This window comes from Vulpes lagopus, chromosome 20, assembly GCF_018345385.1.
Source record: "Vulpes lagopus strain Blue_001 chromosome 20, ASM1834538v1, whole genome shotgun sequence".
NCBI classification, from domain to species: Eukaryota; Metazoa; Chordata; class Mammalia; order Carnivora; family Canidae; genus Vulpes; species Vulpes lagopus.
The window spans coordinates 33,693,521-33,713,588 of NC_054843.1; the positions used below are offsets into that span (position 1 = coordinate 33,693,521).

General features: G+C 35.7%; 1 protein-coding gene across 1 annotated transcript in view; it reads right to left on the minus strand.

Moving 5' to 3' along the window:
- Positions 1 to 20,068, minus strand: part of GBE1 (1,4-alpha-glucan branching enzyme 1) — a 267,431-nt gene that overhangs the window by 176,482 nt on the left and 70,881 nt on the right. Inside the window, exon 3 of the mRNA XM_041734884.1 lies at positions 8,918 to 9,033. Coding sequence (XP_041590818.1) covers positions 8,918 to 9,033 — 116 coding nt within the window. The remainder of the gene's footprint in view (positions 1 to 8,917; positions 9,034 to 20,068) is intronic.

The window sequence follows — 20,068 nt, forward strand, 5'->3', positions numbered from 1 at the left end:
ATTTTGATGGATTCTAGTCTCACATTTAGATCTTTCATCCATTTTGAGTTTATCTTTGTGTACGGTGTAAGAGAGTGGTCTAGTTTCATTCTTCTGCACGTGGCTGTCCAATTTTGATGATTTGTTCAAATATGCTTTCTGGTCCTCTGTCCCTTTCGGTGTCCTCTGGAACCCCAATTAAACATAGATTTTTTCCTTCTGAGGCTGTCATTTATTTCCCTTAACCTTTCCTCATGGTCTTTTCATTGTTTTTCTCTTTTTTCCTCAGCTTTCTTCCTTGCCATCAACTTGTCTTCTGTGTCATTCACTCTTTCTTCTACCTCATTATCCCTCGTCCTTAGGACCTCCAGTTTGGATTGCATCTCATTTAATTGATGTTTAATTTCAGCCTGATTAGATCTAAATTCTGCAGTCATGAAGTCTCTTGAATCCTTTATGCTTTTTTCCAAAGCCACCAGTAGCTTTATAATTGTGCTTATGAATTGGCTTTCTGACATCGAATGGTAATCCAAATTCTGTAACTCTGTGGCAGAGAGTACTGTTTCTGATTCTTTCTTTTGGAGTGAGTTCTTTTTTCTAGTCATTTTGCTCAGTGCAGAGTGGATAAAAACAAGTTGTACTTGTTTGAAGCATAAACTCTTCTCTCTGTAGTGTTCCAGCTGTTCTCTCTTTAAGTCTCAGGTCGAATTTGTGGTTTCTCAGGATGATTTGAAAGTTATCTAGGTAAACTGGTGGGGACAGGTGACTTGGGGACCCTCCTCTTCCTCCATCTTGCCCTGCCCCCCCACTCCCACTTTCTACCTCACCCATCCTCTCTAGGCAAAAAGAGTTACTCTTTAGACTGGCAAATAGACACCTTTGGAAATTTAGATATTTATCTTGTGTTTTCTACCAACATTTTAAAGAACTTCAGAAAAAAAGTAAAGGAAAATGAATCAATTAACAAACCTTTATTCGTATCTACAGAGGAGGACCATTTCCTGATATGCTATTTAGGTTTATTAACATTCATAATGTATTTTGCAAACACAAAGAATTACAATCTCTGTGGTAAGGGAAGGAGCATCTAAATCTAACTATGCATTCTCTCACAAATTAGATGTTTCAGGGTCTTAAAGGTTGATTAAGTTGAACACAGTAACAAATGAAGTGAGTAGAGGATTTTCTGTGGTCATAAAGAAGAAAATCTTTATCACATATAATAATATGTAAAGATATCACAAGCAAGAAATAATCAGTTTGGACAAATCTTATAATCACAGCATATGATAAGAATACAATGACCTAACTGAGGTGTCAGAACTATAAAATATTCTTCTATCCAGTAGATGTGCTTTGCTTCTCTTTCCATTTAAAGGGGGTTTAGAAATGTGAATTTAAAATGACAAGCCTAGGGCAGCACGGATGGCTCAGCGGTTTAGCACCACCTTCAGCCCAGGGCCTGATACTGGATCGAGTCCCACATCAGGCTCCCTGCATGGAGCCTGCTTATTCCTCTGCTTGTCTCTCTGCCTCTCTCTCTCTCTCTCTCTCTCTCTGTGTGTGTGTGTGTGTGTGTCTGTGTGTGTCTCTCATGAATAAATAAAATCTTAAAAAAATAAATAAAAATAAAATGACAAGCCTAACAAATGCCTGTTGAAATTAACAGCAAAGCAATACAAACAGTATTAACAGAAAAGGAGGCAAAGAGAACAGAAATTCCAACAAATTTTTGGAAGTCAGAAAGTAGTTAAAGGGGGAAGGAACTAAGGCAAAAATTAAAACTGGATACTGCAGAGGCAAAACCTGAAGAGAACTGGTCAATCTGCTTCATACCACCAGGAAGCGGCTCGGCATCCATAAGCTCCTAATACTACCATGGAAGAAGGAAAGATGCTGTGTTAAACGAGGGGACTGTGGGCTCTGGAATGCACCTTCTACCTAACCTATATAGACAAGCATATATAGCTCCAGAAAACCACCTCTTACCCCTCAAACAGATGAGCAGAGGTTCATGATCTTAAAAACAATGAACTAGGAAGGCTCCAGAGACAATGAGTACAGATGACAGAGGTGAGTCACATGATTGAAAGTAGGAGGATTACGTGTCTTAGTGTCAGCTTTCAAGGTGGAACCCTCCTCCAACTTTCACTGTCCTTATCCAGGAATGCCAACAGCCAGGTATAAAGTCCTCCAGTTCAACACCCCTTCCACCTGCCCCTATAGGGACCTGGAAGATTCATCTGCAAAGATCTCAGAGGGCAGCGCGGGTGGCTCAGCAGGTTGGCGCCACCTTCAGCCCAGGGCATGATCCTGAAGTCTCGGGATTGAGTCCCACGCCAGGCTCCCTGCCTGGAGCCTGCTTCTCCCTCTGCCTGTGCCTCTGCCTCTCTCTCTCTCTCTCTCTCTCTCTCTCTCTCTCTGTGTGTCTCTCATGAATAAATAAATAAAATCCTTAAAAAACAAAAACAGGAAAACAAAAAAGAAAAATCTTCATTTATTGTTGTCAATTTAAAGGCTGGCTCATTTTCTGACTGCTCCACAGTGAAGTTCACCAGGAATAAAACCCTGTTTATGTGCATAGAATTTTCAAATGTTTTTTCCTACCTCATTCTAAAATATGACCATATAGCCATGGATTACCAGGTATCTGAAAATAGCATGCAAAATGAAAGAGACTAAAAGAAACACGGGAATAAAATTTGAAAAAAAAAAAAAAAGAGTAGCAGGCTAGGGAATAAGAACCAAATTTAGGAAAAGAAAGTATCTATAATAATTTTCAAAAAATAGAATTATCTGGCATTTAACATGACAGAATCCAGGCAAAAGGAAGAACAAAGGCATGTTATTAGAAATCTTTAAAAGTATGATTATTAAAATGAAAGTAGTTAGAAGATAAAGTAATTTCTTTGAGTGGAAAAAAGAGTCCAAATGATGGGCAACTTGAAAGAAAAAGATAAGAAAACAAGAGATTCAATATCCAAATAATTAGAAATTCCTGAAACAGTGAACAAAGAATGAGGGGACAAGAAAACTGGCATAAAAATAACACAAGAAAATATTCCAGAAATGAAGGCTAGAACTCTTAGATTTGTCTTCTTCTCCCCCCCCACCCCCAAGGATTTTAGGAGCTATATGCTAGGAACTGGGACAAAGACCAAATATGTTTGTCTCATTGTATCAGAGAAATAATTCACAGAATGTGACATTCACCCTTTTAAAGTATTCAGTGGTTTTTAGTATGGCTTACAAGGTTGCATGGTATGCAAACAACACCATGATCTAATTCCAGAACATTTCATCATATTAAAAGGAAACCATATATTCCTTAGCAGTCATTTCCCATCCCCTCCTAGCTCTTGGCAACCACTAATCTACTTTCTGTCTCTATGGATTAGCCTATTCTGGATGCTCATAAAAATAAGACCATACAAAATCCGACTATTGTGACTGGCTTCTTTCACTAAGCATAGGGTTTTCAAGGTTCATTCATAATTTATCATGTATCAGTACTCCATGTGTTTATATGGCTGAATGATACTCCACTGTATGGGTTTCCCATATTTTGTTTGTAGAGAAGTTGACTGACATTTGGGCTATTTCTACTTTTTGGCTCTTTTGAATAATGCTGCTATAAGCATTCATGTACAAATGAGAATTTATGTTCTTAACCAAATATTCAGAGAGTAATCTTTTAACATGCCATATCCCTGCCCCAAATTACCCCATGGTAACCTGCTGCCTAGCAATCTCATTCCAGCTCTCAATTAGCAGTTTCACTTTACTTAACAAATCTGATATCTTACCTCCTAAAATCCAAACTTTGTCTACAAATTACCTATCTCCTTTCTATTCTCAGGGAAGGTCACTTCAATAGTCTCTTTCTCAGCACCCTGAAAATTGGGGGTAGTGGTTTTCACACAAAAAAGTAAAGACAAATATGGTATAAAGTGATTTGCTCAATCTATGACTCCTGTTTTATTTCCTCTGTATCACTTTTTTTCTTTCTTTTCTCTGGCAACTTTTAGCCAGAGGACATTGCTGAAGGACACTGTAACATAATGGTTAAGAGTGCGGACTTAGCTGTCAGATAAGCCTGAATTTAAGTCCACAGATAAGTGTAGGTCACATACAAAAATATATAATAACAATACCTTCTCTTATGGTATTACCATGAGGAGAAAAATTAACTATGAATGTAAAGCAATCTCTGGTGTTTTTCATTGTGTCTCATCTAAGAAAATTGCAAATGTAGGTATCGGGTTCTATGTTCCTTTTCTACTTATTGATTGTGTAACATCTCCATATAACTAGAAAAGCAAAATGGTCTGGTCTGAATCGTGCTCACCTTCAGACTTATATGTCAGAGCCCTAACCCTATACTGTGATAGTGTTGAAAGATGGATCATTTGGGAGATAATTAGATTTAAATGAGGTCATGGCATGGGGGTCCTGATGATGGAATTAGAGCCATGTGAGGACACAGAAGAAGGCAGTCATATGCAAGCCAGGAAAGGAGCTTTTACCAGAACCCAACCATGCTGACTAGTAGTCTCAAACTCCCTGCCCCCAGAACTGTGAGAAAATTCCTGATATGTAAGCCACACAGTGTGTGATATTTTGTTATAGCATCCTAGGCTGACTAACAAACAAATTCACTGAAAATACCAAAGGTCTAGTATCAAGAAACCTGTTGTGGGACGCTTGAGTGGCTCAGTGGTTGAACGTCTGCCTTTGGCTCAGGGCATGATCCCAGGGTCCTGGGATTGAGTTCCACTCCCTGCAGGGAGCCTGCTTCTCCCTCTGCTTATGTATCTGCCTCTCTCTCTCTCTCTCTCTCACTCTCTCTGTCTCTCACAAATAAATAAATAAAATGTTAACAAAAAAAAAAAAAAAGAAAGAAAAAAAGAAAGAAAAGAAACCTCTGTTGTAGTCCAGTTTTGTTACTGATTGGCAAGGAAAAGTCAAAATATACAAACATCCTAGACACTAAAAAGAAGACAATTCTCCTTATTGGCAGTCATTTGAGTATTAATCAGAATGAGAAAAGAAAAAAAAAAAAGAGCATCAGAAAGAAAAGAAAAAAATTTTCAGTTTGCCTCCAACCCACCTTCCACGTTTACTTTCCCTGACCTCTTACTTTTTCTTACTGAGGTTTCACGACCTCCTCCTGAGCTACATTTTACTGGTTAGGACAGAATCACTTCACAGCCAGCTCTGCCCAGGATGCCAACCCATGTGGACCATATTCCTCAGAAAACTGGCTTCTCTTTGGGTTTGGCCAACGTGCAGTCCCAGTAAAAGATCAGAGAGAGGGAGAGGAAGGAGAGAAGAGACTACTTGTTTCTTTATTCCCCTGACTCCTTCCCTGCAAGGTTGCCACAAATTAACTGTGTGTGTGCGCTCTCAGCAGAGCTCAGGGCTTCTTTCAATATGGCCAGCTCTCTCCCCCTGTAGTTCTAGTACTTGATTCCTTGTTCCCCGTGGCCTGGGCACGGTAACAATTTGGGTGCTACTAAGCCCGCTGACCCACCCTCCCTTGAACTTTTGAGTGGATCCCCTGGATACTCAACTTTGAAAATAGCCTCTGGAAAAGCAAACAAATAAACAGACAAAAAACATTATTCAAACTGCCCTATTTCTGTGTGTGTGCTATATGCTTCCTGTTGGGACATCAATCAATACACATATTTTTATTCATAAAGTACTTCTTCCCTCTAATTCAGGGGCCTGAATGTTGCTGCCCCTCTGTTAGTTCCCCTGTTACCAAGGCAGAAGAAATAAACTGTTCGCTAATATTTTGCTCTAACAGCACTTTATTTTAAAAGTACACACAGCCCACATATATATCACAATTCAGTACAAGCATCACATATCAAGGACAGCAGCTGACATACAGCAGTCAATAATCATGTTAAATTTCTATGAAACAACTTGAGAAGTTTTTTTTTCAATGTAACAATGCTATTAAAGATTTATATTTTGAAATAATGAACAACAATAATAAAAATACCTTTAGGTATATTAGTTTGGCTAAGTATTCTGGAAGAAAAAGTACTGAAGACATGAATAACATATGTCTCATTTTCCTTCAGGAATGTAGTCTTCTTTCTTTATATTTCTATAGTCTTGAATATTTAATTTGCCTTACTATATAAATTTTTTTAAATGTTTTTTATTTGGTAAACTCATAAACATACAAAGGAGTCATTTACACGGCCACATAAACAGTTAGGTATTTTCTTCCAAAGTATTCAATTGAAAAATGTTTTACAGAGAAAACAAAGCTATTATCTCAATGGTAGGTAACATTTCTTTGTTAGCGGTTACCAGACAATTCATAAGAGAAATATCCTCAAGTGAGTTATAAAGGTCAATCCCTTGTGAACTGAAATAAATTTTCAAGTTCAATTTTAAACAAGATTTTTAATTACCAAGATAGACTATCTAGGGATAACTTGAAATTGAAAAACCAAAACCTTAAGTTAGTTGATTTTTTTATAGAAAATTTAACTCCTCCCTCAAAGAAAATCTTATACATCATTTCCCATAAATGAAAAACTAATTATATCACCATATTAACAGCATCTGAATGTTTTCCTCAATATTTGAAAACATCTAAACACTCTGAATAATATTTTGGGCCTAAATTTCTAGTTAATTATCCTTCTGGAAACTTTTATTTTTTTTTATTTTTTATTTTTTATTTTTTTTCCTTCTGGAAACTTTTAGAGAATAATAATGAAGAATGATTACACAACAGTTTACTTGATACTTGTTGAACATTTGTTTATGTTAACCATAGATTTTCAAAGCCAAGTGAAAAGGTAAAAGCTACTTTTTTTAACATAGGATCATTTCATCTCATCTAAGTCAAATAAATTTTTAAAAGAAAGCATACTATAGTACATAATATAGTGTACAAAACATATTAATCTGGGCGGCTATAGCAAAATACCACAGACTGGGTGGTACACCCAGCAAACCCAACACCCAACAAAAATCCAATTCTCAGAGTTCTGGAAATTGGAAGTTTGAGATCAGGGTACCAACCTAGTTATGTGAGGGCCCTCTTTAGAGTTGCAGACTTTTATATCTTCACTAGATGTAAGGACTAGGGATCTCTCTGGACCCCTTTTTATAAGGGTATTAATCCTATTCAGAAAGCTACACCCTTATGACGTAAGTACCTCCAAATCCCCACCTACTAGTATCATGACGTCAAACATCAGGATTTCAACATATGCTTTTTTGGGAGGATCCCAAACATTCAGACCACAGTACAAAGTATAAAAGATTTGGAGTTGGATGGGAGAGGCAAATGTTTACTATTTTTCCCTGTATATATCAATAATCATTCCTTCCTGGTAATCAATTTTCCCCATGTATAAAAACAACTTGTCAAAATTAATTCAGTCACCATTTAACACAAGAAGTAGGTAAGGTGTCAGAGCTCATAAATTTTTCTAATTTAAAATGGCAAATTTAAAAAGGCAAAAAAATAAAAAGTTAGTAAATTCAGTTCTCCACACAACCTAAAGTGACAATGAAAGCAGTACTAATAAAAATTGCCTTGCCTCACAGTTTCCTAAAATCAGGCCACATAAACTATAGAAAAATCAAGCTCTTTGGCTTATTCTTTCAAAGACTGGGCCTAAAAATGGCTTTAATATTTAATAAATATTTCTTGAGTGCCTACTCTGTGCCAAACAATGCTCTAAGAATTGAGAATGGCTAATATTAAGAAACAAAACAGCATAGAGGCCCCTGCTCTCGTGGAGTTCATACTGACTTGGAAAGGGATTATTTACACTAAATGTAAATTCCTCTGATTGTATAACTGTAGCTGTTTTTTCTCCTTTTTCACTATAGATTAAGAACCTTGGCTGCCATCCCATGTCAAAATGTCTCTTTATTCCAGACTATATGTTCTTTTGGTAACCGTATTATGTATGGCAGTATTTCAGATATTTTCTGATATGCTTATAATTTCATGAATTGTTAAAAAACATCTGTAAAATAGACATACAAATACATTTTTATTTTACTTTAAGTAACTGAGTTAATAATGTTAAATAATAAATACCAATAAAAATAACAATTCGGTCACAGGATTTATCATGATAAATGCTTTGAATGCAACCATATGTCCAAACAAGGGGAAAAAAAAGAGACATGGAAATATTATATAAATTCATGAGCATGGGATAAAATCAATTAAATGTTAAAGAATTTAGATAACCTTTTTTATAATCAAATGCCTGGAATCTGTAATCCAGGCTTTTGGACCCATCCTTCAAACCTCCCTTGAGGAGACATGACAGGCTGGCTGTGTGGGCTCTGTAAACCCTGGATACAAAAATTATGGTTAGCCAAAGAAGAGAATATGTGAAGGACAATGAGCCTGCCTCTGACAGGCCCCCAGGCTAATCCAGGCAGGCATAATACAGGGGAACAGGAAAAACTAGAGCCTTGATGTTAAAGACCAGAAAAAAGAATAACCAAGAAAATCATGTCCCCAGAACGCACAGATCTGCAACACACAGTATTACCTCCCCCATTCATGTGCTCATCAAAGAATCAATTTTATAGGTAAATATTCTCTCCACATTTGTCGACTTGAAGACAGGTTTTCATTTTTCTACTAAAATTTCTGTTCTTCAAACTAGATTTCTGCAATCACTCAATCCCTCCTTACATCATGTTTCCAAAGTCAATAATAATACAATTAATAAGTTCAGGGCCTTACCAAATAAACAGCCCCAGTGTAACTCACTCTGTTGATGACATGTCTCTTAAGTTCTCATCTATTTAAACATTTAGACTGTTTCTCCCATAATTATCATGCATCAGTTTACAATCTAAAATTTTAAATCAAATTTTAAATGAAACAAAAAGAAAATATAAGTTCACATAAGAACAGGAGGGAAGAATGTACCTTTAATTTGGATCCATGAGGGACAAGTAGAGATTTATTCTGCTTTGGTGGGATATAGAGCTCCCACTTCCCATAATCCAGTTTTTTATATGGGTATGAAAATGGATTCCAATCATCTAAAAAAAAAAAATTAGAAAAGATCAGTTAACAACAGCATGGTAGGACTAATATTTAATGAATTTCAAGCAAAGCGTAATATGCTGCCTACTTGTACAGAATCAAATTGCCTAAGATGTTAAGTTTTCTAGGGTGTTAGGCAACATACTCTACTAGCTACTTAGGAAAAAAAAGCAAGCTATTTTTTTTTTTATTTTTAAGAAATGTATTTGAAAGTTTGCCTTTTGCATCTTTTTTTTTTTTTTTTGCCTTTTGCATCTTAAAATTAAAAATCGCAACATTTTCAACTGTCCTTCCAATTCTGTTATGTCCATCAATAAATAGAATGTAAAAGAAAATAATGGGTCCTCGTATAGAAAACACCATCAACAATGGAAGTTAATATGAAAAAACAATGTATTCTTGGTGATTAGAGAAGGCACATCTCAGGTTAGAAAAAATTATGAAAAATAATTACAATCATATTACATTTATTCAAATCTACAGATGTAAGACAGAACTGAGTTAAAAAGCTAAAGAAATGGAGAAAAGCAAGAAAGGGAGGAGGTTACAAACTCTAGGGAGCAAAGGAAAAGTAGATCACAGATCCTGGAGGAAAGCCAAAATGAATAACAGATCCATGCACATGTGAAAACAGAATCAGTAAGTAAAGGACATACCACTTAATAAGCGGTGCTATGACAATTGGCTATCCTTATGTAAAAAGAAAAAAAAAAGAAAGGAAGAAAGAAATAATTTCTACCTAATACTATACCCAAGAATCATTTGAGCACAGACTGATGTTTAAATATGATAGGCAAAATTGCAAAATGTTTACGAGAAAATACAGGGAAATATGTATATAATCTCAGGTATAAAAAGTGTTTTTTTAAACAAGATACAAACATAAAAATTAGGAACAAGCCTGATAAATTTGAACAGTAAAATTATAAATTTATCTTCACAGATAGATGCATAGATAGACAGAATGACATACATTCTGTGTATGGGAGAATACATTTATAATGAATATATCAAGAAAGAATATCCAAAATATATGAAAAATGTCTATAACTCAACGAGAAAAAGAAAACACACCAAAAGAAAAATGACAAGGACACCTGACAGAGGACAAATAAATGGCCAAGGAACATGTAATAATACTCAAGCTCACTTGTAATTAGGGAAACACAAATTAAAAGAACAGTGAGACTCCATTTACCACCCGTTGGATTAGCAAAATTTAAGAGTCTGAAAATATCAGGTAGTCAGCAAGGATATAAAATAACACGGTGACTGAGAGTATAAATTGGTAAAACAACTTGGCACTGTACAGAAAAGTGGAAGATACATTCACTCGAAAGTCCAACCATCCTCCCCCTAAGGTAACAGCCTGGAGAAATTCTGACAAATGTGCACAAGACAGCATTCACAAATGCTTGGTAAAGAACTGTTTGTAATAGCAAAAGATGGAAGCCATCAAATTGTAAGTTAGACAAGTAAATACGTATACTGGTATAATTAAACAATGGAATGCTATAAGATAATATAGACTAAATGAAACAGAACAAATATATATGGGCAAATAGCTAAAGCATAAAAGTTAATTTTAAAAGGGTACAGAAGAATACCATTTATATGAAGTTGAAAAAATATGCAAAAGAGTATTATGTAACACTTATGGATATATATGCATATAGTAAAAATATCAAAAGAAAAGTGAGTATGTTAAACATCAAATTCTATGGGTGATCTCCACTGGGTAAAGGAAAATGAACACAGGAAGCTTCAATAATATCTGTAGTAGTTTATAACTTATGGGAGGTGGTGTATAGGGGTGCTTATTACATTATTTCCGATTTGTTTATACCTAAAATATTTCACTGTAATGCCATTCTTCTGTAGTGCCATGATATTAGATTCTCAGCGGAGGAGGTAATAAAAGAATCCAGAAGCTTGTTGTATGCCATGATTTCCCTCTTTACACACCAACTCTTTCACTCCATCAGTTCCAAGGATCTTCACCCCCAGACAGTTCAAATATTGGGGACAGAGTGGGTGTAAGAAACAATATTTAAATAAAGACCTTCTAAACATTTCCCTACTCCTCATTATTACAACATTCTGAAAATGCTTAAGAATTATATTTAAAAACAGCTCAACAGGCTCCATGTTCCTAAATTCTCCTGCTCCTAAAATCTCAAATGTATCTGATCTACATACGGTGTGACATTCCTTTACCAAAGCAAAGAATTCAGGGCATAATTAGAAAACAAAACAAAAAAAGCTTGAAATACAAATATCTAGGTACTGTAATACTTCATACATTTACTGAATTTCTTTTTAAGCTAGTCACTTAAGACAATTAATAAACTTAAGACAAGCTGGAAATCTTTTCCTGGTTAGTTAGATCTGAAAATAAAGGGTACAGTTCATTAGTTCATTCATTAAATATGAACTGAATGCTTAACAGGCCCTGCTCAATGACAAACTCAAAATTAGTGTTCAGAATGACAGTCACATCGTCTCAAGAAAATGTTAAACAGTACACCAAAATGAATAAATTTATAATTTTATAAATAATTATAAATTTTATAATTTGCAGATTCACTAAAAAGTCAACTATAAATAAGATTTTGTTACTTTGAAAGTGAATCTTCAATTATATGGGTAATTTACATATGCAGATTTATTTAAAAGATGTTTTCAGTAATGTAAAAATCAATGTGCTTTTGAATATTACTGTTTGAATATCAGTTTAACTGGTTCTTCAACTTGCAGTCCCTTGAGTTTTAAGGTCTATTTAAACAAGTATTAATATTTATATAAAGAAAATATTTTTACTGAATCACATTTTCCTTTTATGATATCTTAAAGTTCTAACTCTCCTAAAGCACATGTTGACTATTTGTAATTCTACACTGTGAATTTCTTTATCATCTTCAAGACTCTTTTTTTTTATTAACACCTCTCCTACTCATGAAAACTCAGGTGTTTACTTTTAATGCAGTTATTCAATGTACTGTTATTAATGTGTATAGATAATGTTTTCTACAATATTCTCATCAAGAGATCACTTGGTTAAAATGTTTGGCTTAGTGATCATGAATAAAAATTTGAAGTATTTTATCTAGAAAAGTAATATTAAAGTTTCAAAATATTGACATATTAACTCATTTTCCTTTCTATGTCTCATTTCTCACCATAATACAGACATAGCTAGGTTCAAGGGTTAGGAACACCCAAAACAATGTGTTTACTTATTCTAATTTTAGTCAAATTTCAAGATCATGTTTCCTGCCTACATAAATTATTTTATTATAACATTTTTTAAGACACTTGATATTTATCAAGTTATGATGACATGACACATTTTTAAAGCAAACATGTTAACAGGTATTTTATTATTAACAGGCTAAAATTTATCATCATATTTGATAATATAAAAGATTCTGTTTGTCCATAGACTTGAGACCAGCAGACAAAATTCAAATCAAGATATGGAAAAGAAACCATGTGTGATGCACAGTTTAATATGAACTGCAAACACACATTCGGTACAGGCCATCAAACATTAATGTAAGGTCACTGCATCAGGAGAACAGACTCTATATTTATCTCAAACCCAACAACCTTTCTTTTTCTATGTAATAGTCCTCACATAAAATTCTTAAATGTCAACCTCCTTCAAATATTCCCAAACTCTTTAACTCACAGTGAAGTATTTTTCTTCATCAGCACTTAGCTACCTCGTTTCTGTAGAATTCTTGAGTTTCATACAAAATTTCCTCTGTATGGTTGGAATTGTCCCAACTTACTCTGTAGAGCCTTACATCTTGAATGCGGATGCTAGTGTGCTACAGAACATGGTCCACACTTCGGCCAATCCCTGCCACACAGACTTCACCCAGCAGTGATGTAGATCCCAGGTGAATGCAGCAGATAAGTCTAATAATATAAAGCCACCACCTGTATGGCACATTTCAGTCATTTTCCATCTGAGTGGATATCCCTTATATCATAACAGTTGTAGAATATTTGGAATATCACCTCCTCAAAACAACAACACACCCTTCCTCATCATACAGTATTAACTATTTCAAGTTGATATCATGAAGAGTTTACATAGATTTATGCAAAGTTAGCTTGCCAAATGGAAGTTTTAGGGAGTTCTCTTGTGCCAAGAAATCATCTGTTCTGTTCCCAAGAAATCACAATGTTCAGAACTGAAGCTTCCTATGGCATTGCGCCTACTTAGGATTATGGGAGGACCGCACAGCCTTTATAGGCGGAAGACAGTGGTCCTTTCTGATGTAAACCCCTGTGACTTTTTGATCTCCTTTCTTTCTCCCCCAGATAATTCTTTCCCTTAATTGGGTGCCTGGGAACAATCATTCTTCAACTTCTTCTGGCAGCTGGTACTCTGGAGATAAGCTTATTAAAACCTCCAGCATTATTTCTTTGGGGAAATCCTCTTAACATATATTAGTTAAGACTACCACTTCTTTTCAAAACCAAAATCTAGAATATCTACAAAGATAGATCATACAACAGAACACCTCTTAGAACTGAGTTTTGAGTGGTAGGTTCTGAACAGAGCAATAAATGGTGAGGAGGGGGCCCAGCTAGGAAGGGGCACTTCAAGCAGAGCAGCCTTGCTTTCACATGTCTTATGTAGTTTTCATACTGGAGTTTTCCACAGTCTATTTTGGGGTATCTGAATGGTTTATACTATTAAAAATAAATAGATCGGTAAATTAGTAGCTGGATTAATTACCACCAAACTGGGCCATAAAGTACACTACATTTTTAATTTTATTTCAATGAAACTAGAAATAAATGAAAATATTTGAAAAAAATATATAATACCCACCACTCAATTCTTCCCAAATAATAACAGGAGAAAAGAGAATAATCAAAAGTTATAATTATTGCCTGTTTTTTATTTTTTTAAGATTTTATTTATTCATGAGAGACAGAGAGTGGGGGGGGGGGGGGCAGAGAGGCAGAGACACAGGCAGAGGGAGAAGCAGAAGCAGGCTCCATGCAGGGAGCCCAATGCAGAACTCAATCCCAGGACTCCAGGATCATGCCCTGAGCTGAAGTCAGGATGCTTAACCGCTAAGCCACCTAGGCATCTCTATAGCCTGTTTTAAAAAGAAATGAGAACACTGTGTATCAAAAACTATCTCTTATAGCTGGGACAATAATGAGAGACAACTTTTTCATGTTGGTTCCTCATCTGATCACAGAACACAGAAAATGATTCAAATGTCTATTTTCTGAATTCTCTGAATTCTGGCCATGAGAACTATTCTAGATGTACTGAAGAGAAATTAATTTATTGCATACAGCGGATCTTTTGGGCCTTAAGGCTACATTCTCTTAGTGATCCCTGGTTGAGCGAGGCTGGCATTGCCTTGTTAAAATTATAATCCCCAGTATTGATGAGGATATGGGTAATTGAGCATGCTCATGTGCTGCTAGTGGAAATATGAAGTGCTCTGTTTGAAGTGCCCTTTCCTAACTGGCCCCCCACCTCGCCAGTTATTGTTCCGTTCAGAGCCTACCACTCAAAACTCAGTTCTAAAAAGTGTTCTGATGTATGATCTGCCTTTGTAGATATTCCATATCCTTGAAAAATATTTGTTTTAAATCCTCCATTTATTTTTAGTTTACTTGATTTAGTACAAGTTAAGAAAATACTAATTTCCATCATGGCAATTGAGTCTGAAAACCTATCCAATTTCTAGCAGTTCTTGCCATCTATACTTGACCAAAAGTAAATGTTACTTGGGACCTAGGGATAATGGCATTTATCTTTGCTGTGACTTCTATTATTGATTTCTATGCCATTTTACCTGGGTTTGTTTTTGGTCTGGAATTGACTATCCTTTTATTTTATAATCTTTAACTGACAGTAAAGCAGGGGGAAATGAATAGTTAAACCTAGGAAGTGGTACAATATTTGCTTAAAAAGAACATAGGAAAAAACAAAATAGGACAGGGAAAGAATGGGAGAAAGGTACTAATCCATTACAATTAATCATCAGAGGCAGCAATATCATCCCATAGGCAAAGAATGCCCTTGATTATGTTTTAACTGACTAGTATATTGAACTGTATTCCTCCAGGTCAGTAAATATCTGGAGCTGAGTAGAGAGGCTCTCTTAGAGCCCATACTTCAGCTCATTCTTACGTGCTATATATCACTATGGATCACAAATTAACCCATTTCTGACTTCCCTTGGTTTAGTACATATTTGAGCTTAGAAACTCTTCTCTACACAACACCATCTTCCACCTTAAGATATTCTACCTGAACTGGCCCCTGGGGTGGATGCATGACAGAGATCTACAGTAATCAGGAAAGCAATTATACAAGTGACCCTTCTGACCCTATAGCCACTTTCAAAAGTATACCAATGAAAGCAAAATAATATTTTTCTACTATGTTCAGCAATGTAACAATCCAGGTGTCTGTGATCAAGTGATTTTCGACAAAGATGGCCAAGATCATTCAATGGGGAAAGAATAGTCTTTTCAATAGATAGTACAAGGACAACTGCATCTCTACATACAATAGGATATATCTGGACCCTTACTGCAAAATATGCACAAAACTAACTCAAAATGAATCAAAGACTAAAATATAGGGGTTCTTGGGTGGCTCAGTCTTCAACTTTTGATTTTGGCTCAGGTCATGATCTCAGGGTCATGGACTTGAGCCCTGAGCTGGGCTCTGAACTCAGTAGAGTCAGTTTGTCCCTCTCCTCTTACTCTTTCTCCATCTCAAGTAAGTAAAATCTTTTTTTTTTTTTTTCAGACTTAAATGTAAGAGCTAAAGCTATAAAGTTCATAGAAGAAAACACAGGGGTAAGTCCAATTCACAATTCAGTTCTTAAATATGGCACCACAAGTACCAGTAACAAAAGAAAAACACGATATATTGGACTTCTTCAAAAGTAAAAATTTTCTGTGTCAAAGGACACTATCAAGAAAGTGAAAATATAGCCTGCAGAATGGGAGAAAATATTTGCATATCATATATCTATTAAGAGACTTAGGTCTAGAACATGCAGAGAACATTTACAACTTAAAAAGATAACCAATTTTTTTAAATGAGCAAAGATCTATTCAGATAAAGATATATCTTTCTACAAAGAAGGTATAGAAATAGCAAATAAACACATGAAACGTTGTTCAACCTCATTTGTCAGTAGGAAAATGCAAATCAAAACCACAATGAGATATCACTTCATTCACAATGGGATGACAACAGTCAAAATGATAGATAATATTTATTGGTGATGGTGTGGGTAAATTGGAAATCTCATCTACTGCTGGTGGAAATGTAAAACCGCACAGCCACGTTGGAAAACAGTCTGAAAGTTCCTCAAAAAGCTAAAGATATAGTTACTATTTAACTCAACAATTCCATTCCTAGTTATATACCCAAGAGAAATTAAAAACATATATCCATATAAAAACTTGTATATGGATGTTCATAGCATTACTCATGATAGTCAAAGGTAAACATATACATGTCAATTAATTAAGAAATAGATAAAGAAAATTTTGCATATTGATACAGTAGAATATTACTTGGCCATTTAGAGGAACTACTGATAACATGCTACAACATGGAACCTTGAAAACATCATGCTAAGTGTATGAAGCCAGGCACAAAAGACCACGTATAATTACATTTATACAAAATATCGAGGATAGGCAAATTTATATAAAGTATAAAGTATTGGTTGTCTAGGGCTAGAGGAGGGATAGAAGAATTATGAGATGATAGTTGTAGGATACAGGGTTTCTTATGGGGTGGTGAATATTTTCTAAAATTGATTGTGGCTATGGTTGCACAACACTATTTTTAATACACTAAAAACCACAGAATTGTACACTTTAAGTAATTAAGTTATATAGTATATGAATTCTATCTCAATAAAGTTGTTAAAAAATAACACATATTTTAAAGGTCAGATAGCCTTTATCTGTTCATTTTTACTGAGCTTTTGCCCTACACTAAGATCAGATTGTATCAGAGATATCAAGGGAAAGACTATGTAGGGAGACATATATAAAAATTTAATGCTGAGAAGATAAGATTGGTCAATAAGTAGAATAAAGAGTCAAGTTGGATAACTGAAGACTTCTTTGAAGAGAAAATGATTAAATGTTTCAAGGCTTCACAAAGGTAGAACAACTTGACGATATGAGAAGATAGGGGGAAAACAGGCTTTTGAGAAAAAAAAAGATATATCTTCTTCTGGAGCCCAGATTAGCAAGATTTATGGATTATTACCAAAATAAATATACAAGCTGCTGCTGCTGATGTTAGAACCTACGTTGGACTCTGGAAGAGCCTATAAAGAAAATAAATCTATAAAACTATCACAAAACCCACTCTCTTAAAAAAGATGATTTGAGCAGAGGCTGTTTGAAATGATACAGGAATGGAGAGTTTTATTGTGATAGAAGAAGTAATAAAAGTCATTACATTAACAAAAAAGAGGATGACCTGGTGACACTGGTGGCAGCAACAGTAGTTACGGATTATCCTCAGAGCTTGACATTCAATATCTAATTCAATTATCTCCAAAGTCCTATAAAGCGGTACAGATTTCATTTGATGGATGAGGAAACAAGCTCAAAGAGTGAGAGCAATAAAGCCAAAGTCCCATAGCTATTAAGTGACAGAGCAAGGATTTGAATCCATGTGAGTAGGACTACTGCTTCTGTGTACTCTTACCCTGAGGGACATACATAAACAGTCTGGACCCAGTCCGGCATCTCTCTACATCGGAAATGTACATAACAGCCCTTGGACTGTTAACTAGATTTCATGCCTGCACTATGAATTAAAGCTCTTCTTCTGGAATCTCATGTTTTAGGAAATAAATTCTGCATGTGGATTTTTCATCAATAAAAAGCTTGGCAGTAAATGTTTGCAAGCCTTGGAACAGGTAGGCAGCTCTGTGGCAGTCCCAGCAGAGAAAGAGCTGCAAGGGTCCACCAGATACAAGGCACTCTGGACCACAGCACCACTCCCAGCCAAGCAACTCACAGAGCAGGTGACTCAGGCTGCTCCCTGGACACTCAACCTTAACAGTCAGCAACAGTCCCATTGTTATCCTCAGTGTATAGCCATAGAGTGGACAACCACAGAAGAAAAAGAGAGTGACAGCAAAACAGAGAAAGAAAGAGGGAGGGATGGTAGGAGACAGAAAGGTGGGGGGGGGGGGGGAGAAAGAGAAAAATAAAAAATGACCCCCTTCTATTGAGTAGCTTCCAATAGGTCCACAGAGAGGTAAACATGTATACTTCCTTCCTTGCAGCAGAAAACTTCGTTTTCAACTTCACAGAGAAAACTAGGGCCGTCAGACAAGAACTCCCTCAGCTTTCTGCTTTCAACCCTAAAAAAACAGATACCAGCAGCCATCTTTACCTCCTTCCCTTTAGTCTGTAGAAGAGGGTTTTGCTTTAGCAGTTTTTTCTCTCTTGTTCAAGGCTAGGTTCTACATTGCATTCTTTCCTTTTGTCTGCTTTTAATTGTTTTTCATGTCCTGAGGTTTTCAAACACTCTTTCTATAGGCTTGTTACTCTTAACATTCAAATATGATGAACTGATACACTCACTAATTCTCAAATAACATCAAAGACAATGAAGAAAACCTCCCTTTTGGTCCAAGTCACTGTCCTTCTCCTATCACTGATAGCCCTTTTTTTTTTTTTTTTAACTACTATCTCCACTTCCTCTACATCTTCATCCCCTAAAATGTTCCTGAAATACTCTGGCAAAGTTTACCAGTGAAGACCTACAACCTTCCAATCCCAATTGTTTTCTTCAGACTTCAACTTACATGAGCTTTCAGAAGCATATGAAACCCCTGGTAACTCGCTCCTTGGGGGTCAGTGATATCTACCTCAGTTGGTTCTCTCATATCACAAGATTAAAGATGGGGAGGAAAAAGAATGCATTTGAAAGCTATTTAAGAGTTGAAATTGATAAGAAGGTATTCGGTTATTAGAGGGGATAGTGATAATTTCTTGCTCCGGTGGTTACTAAAAAAGGACAGGGAATATGGAAATAAGAGAAAAGAGAGTTCAAAAGGACTAGAAATGGCCAACATGACTGCAGTAAGGTGAAATACTATGGGAAAGATACCAAATGGGTATCTATACCATGAGAGGTTTAAAAAAGGAAACCATGTCCATGAGGGTACTATTGTTTCTCTATTTTTTTCTTACTAGAAAAGAAATATATATTCTGTATAGAATAAAAGGCAAAAAGTACAACTAAAAAAAGCACTCATAAATGCAACTCTCTCCTCATTAATATCTTAGTATAAATTTTTTTTCTATACAAGTATTTACATGCACATACATATGTTTCCACATTATGAATTATATATAAAAGCATGTGTATACACATACTTTTTTAAACTTACCATTTTGTAACCTTATTCACTTACTAATAGTCAGCGTTACTTCTACCAATACATATTCATTTATGTATTGTTCCATTATTCCAACAATGGAACCATAAACCATTGTTCCCCAACATGGCTGCTTTCAAAACACTTTATTTATTTACTTACTTACAACAGAGAAAGAGAGAGAGAGAACCAGTAAGTCGGTGGGAGCAGAGGGTGAGAGAGAATCCCAAACAGGCTCCATACCCAGCCCTGAACCCAGCTCTGGGCTTGATCCCATGACCCCGATACCATGACCTGAGCTGAAATCAAGAGTCGGACACTTAACCAAGTGAGCCACCCAGGCACCCCTCAACATGGTTGCTTTTAAATTTAGAAATCAATAGACTCCATCCCAGATCCTTGAATCAGACCCAGGAGTAGGACTGTACTTTTATAAAGCTCCCTAGTTTTTTGCTGTGCCCACACAGGTTTGATAACCAATGATCTACAGTATCATTCTAGAAATCTGATCAAGAATTAAAGAAGGGATTGTTTTTAGTTTTCTAGTATATTTGAGGAAGGAAAGATTTGAAAAACCTTACGTGCAAAGAGAAATGAAGCAGTAGAG